At 48.1% G+C, this 6594-nt stretch overlaps 1 protein-coding gene across 3 annotated transcripts in view; it reads right to left on the bottom strand.

Annotated features, from left to right (window-relative positions):
• Positions 1–3971: 3971 nt before the first annotated feature.
• The window catches only part of LOC144169717 (sodium-coupled monocarboxylate transporter 1-like), a 62607-nt gene continuing 59984 nt past the window's right edge, over positions 3972–6594 (bottom strand). For all 3 annotated transcript variants that reach the window (XM_077699031.1, XM_077699030.1, XM_077699029.1), the window contains one exon: positions 3972–4871. In XM_077699031.1, the coding sequence (XP_077555157.1) occupies positions 4729–4871 (143 nt within the window). In that variant the 3' untranslated portion in view covers positions 3972–4728. The remainder of the gene's footprint in view (positions 4872–6594) is intronic.

Raw genomic sequence — 6594 nt, 5'->3', positions numbered from 1 at the left:
GATGGGCTCGGCAGCAGGGCCTGCCAAATAAAAGAAAAAAGACGCCCTCGATTAGTAATTAGCGCCAGAAGATCTGTGCCACAAAAAAAAGTTAAAGAGAAGAAGATGAATTTGGCGCCAAAGGAAGGAACGATATATCTCCGGTCTCCTCGAATGTCTTCTCAGTATCCGCTGTGCATGATGCGTTTTGTAGCTCCGGTGTTGCGACAGTCTGTTAAACTACCATGGTGAATCTAGAAAGCGTGGTAATTGCATATTGGTACTCACTATTTCTCTCCTAAACGACCCCACGGTGAATTTAATTCTGCGGAAAGTGAAAGGTTAATTTTAGGTGAATGGCTAAACAGAAACCGACAGCATATCAGAAGAAACGATAGAAGGAAGACAAAGAGATCACCATCTCCGTAAATAAATTTGTTGCTTCTTTGATTTCATGCTGTCGAGGCTTTTCTTAACCAACATTACTTCATTCTGGATTTTCTTACCGTTGCCCCTACGTGCAACGTTCGTAGTTACAGATCATTGTCGTTCTTTTGGAGGGACCCTCATTGAAGTTCATTTTCAAGCTCCCTAGAGGAATGCACGTGATTCCGCTAGAATATGTAAACAATGGGAACACGTGCCAGTTCATCTAAAACGAGCTTCGGCGGTTCGTTCCCTGCTGGCAGGAAGTCCTTCTGGGGATAAAAGTCAACAGCTATACGCCACAGCCTTCTATACGCCACAGCCTTCACGGTGAGTGAGCCGCGTGGATCGAGGCCCGACGTTGCGTTTTTATGACTTCGTTGTCACGGAGCATGCGGTAGCGATGGGCGCGTTAAAGGAAGTAGCGATAGCGGCCACGAGCCCTCCCGAGCTCGGCGACTGCACAGAACAGGTGCAAACCAGCTGCTGCTCAGTGGAATGCCACCAAGAATTACGCGCAGGAACAAGCCAAGTTTCTTTTTACTCATGCTGTGTTACTGCGCCATCACTTCGGTGCACTTTTTTTAATTACGATAGTATGCCCTTTGGCATAAGGTCCTACAGGTACAAGTTGGCACCCGTTTCCCGGAGGCAGTCTAGAAGACAGCGGTGGTGGGTCCCCCACAGCCATCGCTAAAGATCGGGTGGTCTCTCAGGATTCAGGCCTGTGCCGCGAAGGGGTCGGGATCTCGCTGCACTTAGGGAAGGGCACGTCCACAGCAGGTGATTGGTGTCAGCGTCTTCGGCAGGAGCCGTACAGAGAGGTCAGTTGTTGGTAAACGGGGCATGGTATCGCGGTGGCCACGCCGGGGTTACCGCAGGAGAGAGGGCCACCCCAAGTCGAAGTCTACGCAGCAGGACCTCCTCCCACTGCTGCGTAGACTTCGAGTTGGGGTGGTGCACTTTGTGCTTATTCCTGAAAGACGATTTTTTTCACGGCCAAATGTGCTACAGAGCCAACCAGCGACGAAAAGAACCCTCAGAAAGTGCATCAAAACGTATTTCAGCTTCTTTCCCCACGTGAGGTAAAGACTGAAAGGTCTTGCAAGTGGTCACAATTGAAAAGAAAAGTAAGAAAAGCCCGCTTATATTTACCTCAAGCAGGGAGGTGTGGTGCCTTGTTGGAACCGGTATCTTTCGGAGCTGGTTGGTTAAGGTCCTACATGATCGAACTTCCATACAACTACTCCTGAAGATTAGCAACGTTTCAACGGCCAATATCTAGCTGCAGAAAATCGTTCCCTCATTAAAACGCTCATGACATGCTGCCGCTCCGGCTTTTACTGGCGTCACGCTTTCGTGGCGCGAACGACTGGCGTTGCGCCGACATGGCCAGTAGCCAAACGGCCTCGGATACCGAATTATTACCCGGGGAGTATGACCAGCAGAATGTTAAATTGTTGCAAGGACAAACGATACTTTTTTTGTACTTTGCAGGGCATTATACAAGGAAAGGGGTAAACAGTGTGCTTAATCCGTCACTCTCCAAGAAATGCTATGATCATAAAGTGGTTTGAACACAGAAACGGAGGAACATATGGTAAGGCTTCTGTGACAGCATGAAAGTTACTGAAGCACTTTCTTACCGTTTAGCTATGAGTTAACAGAGCTGGAAATTATTAGCAAGGTTTTTTCGAACTTTATTTCCATTTTGTGGATTGTGGCCTACCGAGCACTAAGAAGACTGTAACGAAAATAGAACTGACGAATCCCCTAGATAACGTAAGAAACAGTTACGTAATAGATTGGCTTAGTTGGCATACCATACTTGGTAGTGTTGAGCACAAAAATACACAGGGACTACGAAGAGACGCTTTTCCTTGTCCTTGTGTATTTCTTTCGCTGTGCTGTAGCAAGTAAGGCTGTACGCACGCGTCGACAGTCGTCCTGACAGGGTTTCCACGGGTGGTGTTAGCACAAATGTTTTATTTTTAAGCTGAAGCGGGATTGGTTGAGTTGTTCCCCTCTTGCGGCGGGTGTCCTCAGTCCGGGCATCCATGGGCACGTGTGGCCAGTTGCAGCAGGGATATCAGCTCGAGCTGGTACCCAGGTCACCTCTAGCCAACTGGCCCTCACTGCACAGGCGTTACGTTGGGAAGTGGTGGTAGGGTTGAGGTGAGGTGGCACTCCCAGACTAACAGATATAGGGCGCATGGGGATGGACAGTGTTTGCAGTTAGGAGAGTGCAGGGTACAGCAGGCAACATATCGACACGCATGCGGTGGGGAAAGGTGGTAGCCTGAAGACGCTGTAAGATTAAGTCTCTCTTGTTGATTGATTGATTGATTGATTGATTGATTGATTGATTGATTGATTGATTGATTGATTGATTGATTGATTGATTGATTGATTGATTGTAGGGTTTCACGCGCCGACGCAACGCAGACGATGAGGCGCGGCGTAGCGGAGGGCTCCGGATTAATTTTGACCACCTGGGGATACTTAACGTACGGCGAAATCTCGTACACAGGGCCGTTTTTGCTTTTCGCCTCCATCAGAAAAGCGGCCGCCACGGCCGGAAATCGAACCCGCGTCCCCGTGCTCAGCAGCACAATACCCTAACCACTGAGCCACCGCGGTTGTATGAAGTCTGTCTTGGGAAAGTTCGGATGGGGTGGAGTGAAGTGCTGGCGTTGTCGGCGGAAATGAGTTAGAATGTTAGAGTAGTGTGGTTCTATGGGCGGAGAAGCACTCGGGTCTTTAGCTTCCGAGGGTATCCCGGGTATGAGGGCGCGGGAAGAGGCGGGGGCGCCTCGTCCCCACGGAGAGCCATGTGACCCGGTGTCCTCACGATGTGGATGAGGGGTTGTTAAGTTCGGGCACCTCACTTAATGATTAAAACCGCCCGGCAGCTAGGTACCGCTCGTTGATGGTGACTTGCTTCCTTGTATTGTGCTTGTTTTCGCGCCGGCCGGTCGAACTTAGGCACGAGGGGCGCGAGGGGATTCCGGGGCAGCCTTTTTTTTGTTCTCCACGCTTTTGTGTTCGCCCGGGGAGAGGGCTCGTAGAGGACTTACACAAACGCGTCTGTCACCCCCAAAATCGCTAGAAGCGCTGCTAGCCTTTGAAGGAGGATTTACTTTCGTTCGTTTGGGAAATCGGCGGAGGGGGGCCATTGACTTTTTATTGACTGCGATTACCGCCATGGGAATGCCCGCAGCGGACGGGAGCTGGAGGTCATTCAAGGGGTCAAAGTTATGAAGGGGGCAATAGACGGTCTGTCTACCATGGTTACACTGCTCAAAGCTACTGGGCAAAGTTTCAATTCGTTCCACGTCTGACGACTGGGTGGCTGGTCGCATGGTCGCATGGTCCTGTGATGTCATTCATAAATGCAAGTGACAAAAATGTAATTTTTCTTTTTTTGCTATCGCCGTAAAGAACATTCGACATCTAGCAATCGCATTGTAATGGCAGGGATAGTAGCGGTAGTACTAGTAGCATTACAAACAGAAGTAAGATGGAAGGAGTCGTACAAATAATTATATTCGCAGAAAAAAACAACACCAAGGTGACTAAGATGGCACAGAGGTATTATTTTATTGTGACCGATGCATATGGAATGGTTACTGGGCTTTCTCGGTGGGTACCTGCGAAAAGTGCCCTATCGAAAATATGGCCGTGACAGGACTCATTGCTATGATGAATTATTGTAGTGATGATGCCATCGCGGGGCCACTACAAATGTTCCCCACGGTAGTGAATTCCATCCTGACTACATTTGAGGTAGGGCAGGGGTTGTACAGGAACCTAAAGTATCAAAAGTAGTTGAAACTGCGGTGTGCGTGTTGCTTGGTTTCTTCGAATAGGATACGCGCGTTATTCAGAAAAAAGCTGTTTCTTCAACACTCGTTTATTTTTGTTTCTTCGACTCTTGTTTCTTCGGCAACACTTGTTTCTCGCGAAATATAGCATGTGACCATTAAATTTGCATAGTGATGACAATGATGACTATGCGAAATTCATGCCTCCGAAGTCTTACATTTTAAGGCACCATCTGGCAGTGTCGAAATATTGGGCTTCCTCGATTAACCAGACCTAAATAGCACACGGGCAGTCCGAGAACTGCCCTCGGACTGGACGCTCCGTAGGATTACATGAGAAAATCGAGCGCTGGATCACGTTCCGTGCAGTCAGCGGACGGCCCGGGACTGACAATCGAAGACGAGGCCCATTATCGTGCCGGCTTGAGACACTGGCTGCGTGAAAGCCGCGCACCTCACAGTGAATAGTTTCCTCGAGGCTGTGCGGAAGCAGGATTCGTCAGAGTCGGGATCCGTAGTCTCTTTCGTTTCCCCGGATAGACGAGTGCCTCCGCCGTGGAATCGGGGGCGGCGCGCACGACCGCGCCGGGTGCAGCTCGGCGCCTGGCGGGGGCACATGCTGCGGTGACGGGAACGTCGAACCTACGCACAAAGTCAGATGCGTACACTCTCCACACGAAGCATATACCACAGCATGCACGACCCTTAGAAACCCGTAACACTGAATGAGAGATGGTGGGGTAGCGTGTTTCCTTTGTCGGGATGTTCAGACAACAACTATACATTCGTGTGTCCTGCTTAAAGTGCTGTTCCACCTATCCACGAGTAAACCCCGGTTAAAGAAAACGTACCATTTCATCAATTCATGGGTGGTTATGTCACAGTAGTTGAGTTATGTTACAGTAGTTGAGGCTGCAACCTCGCTATCCGAAAATGTGATCCAGTGAAAAACATTCCAAAGTTTGCGGTTTATTTTTGTGCTCTACTGCAGAGGTGGTGCAAACCTTGTCCTGTGGTGCCACGCCGAAGTCGCCTAAATGGCGGATACCTCGCCAAATTGACTAGACAAAAGACAAATTGACAAAGTGCCAAAAGATGACTAGCATAGATCCTTCGCCATGCAGCCTTCACTAAGGCACACACAGTCAGAACGATAAGCAGCTCACTCAAACTCATTCGCTGTTATATCTGTCGCCGTGTACTGCACACCTGTGCGGCAAAGGCTGTTAAGGCTCACTCGCATTTACACTCAACACGCCATAACTTTTTGAGATTCATTCGCCGCGTAGTCACAGTAATAAAGTTTATTACTGCCCACCAAGCATTGTCATGGTAGCTGTCTTATCAGTGCGATTAGAGCAATGCTTAGTTTGAATTAATGAAAGTCATGTCATGCGAGAAAAGAATGGCTGCAGGCTTATGCTAACTTTTCTGATTACCCTCCTTTGCGGAGGCACTGAGGGTAGAAAGCATTGAGAAACCCCAGAAGGAGAAACTATGGGTCGTATTCCCCTGCCTTTATTAAAAGGCTATAGTTTTCTACAAGCAAAGATCAGCAGTCATTTAAGTTGATCGGCCCGTTAATTGGTTTTCGGGTTGATTGCTGCCGGCAGAAATCTGTGTGGTGAGAGGGCATTGCTCTTCATTGGTGTTTCTATTTTTAGTTTGCTTGCTTGTTAACTTGCTAGCATGGTTTTAAGAGCAACGCGCTTGGATTCCATGACGGCATTACAGCCAATGCCGAAAAAATGCAGCCATTCTTACCAACCTGTCACACAAGGCATTTTCTTTTCACTAAATGCAATCCATCTGCAACGTAGGCGGACATATGAAGCCAGAGCGCATGAGAATTCTAAATATCGTTCTGTACAGGCTGCCTAGGTGGAATGGTGTGGACGTGGGTGTGTACAAAACGTTGGGCCGAAGCTCTGTATTTGGGAATATTCATCTGGTTCATAGCAAAGCCTGCTTTATATTCCGACACTGTTCTGAGCCTAAGCAGCTCCTTTTTTTTATGTTTTGGAAGGAAAATAAGGTAAATCGCGCGAGAGATCTTAAATAATAAGACTCTAAAGATTTGCAAAAAATGATGAAGGTGAGCGCACAAAATAAAAAAAATTCATCCTGTACATCTCCAGAAAACAAAGGCGAAAATAATAGACCCCGGAAAACAACGTCGGAAACATAAATAGAAAACCGCGAAGACAGACCAATTGCGTAACGCCCGCCATCTGTACAAAAATGCGTAATTGACGGAGCTATGGCAGTCAGTCGCTATAACAGTGTAAAGGTTCATGACCGGTGAAAAGAAACAAAGGAAATCTATAAAGAAAACAATATAACCCGACGTATTTGGCGATCCATA

This window comes from Haemaphysalis longicornis, unplaced genomic scaffold (assembly GCF_048455015.1).
Source record: "Haemaphysalis longicornis isolate Haplotype H1 unplaced genomic scaffold, Haemaphysalis longicornis Haplotype H1 scaffold_2, whole genome shotgun sequence".
Taxonomy (NCBI): Eukaryota; Metazoa; Arthropoda; class Arachnida; order Ixodida; family Ixodidae; genus Haemaphysalis; species Haemaphysalis longicornis.
This window is presented reverse-complemented; position numbering and strand designations above follow the sequence as displayed.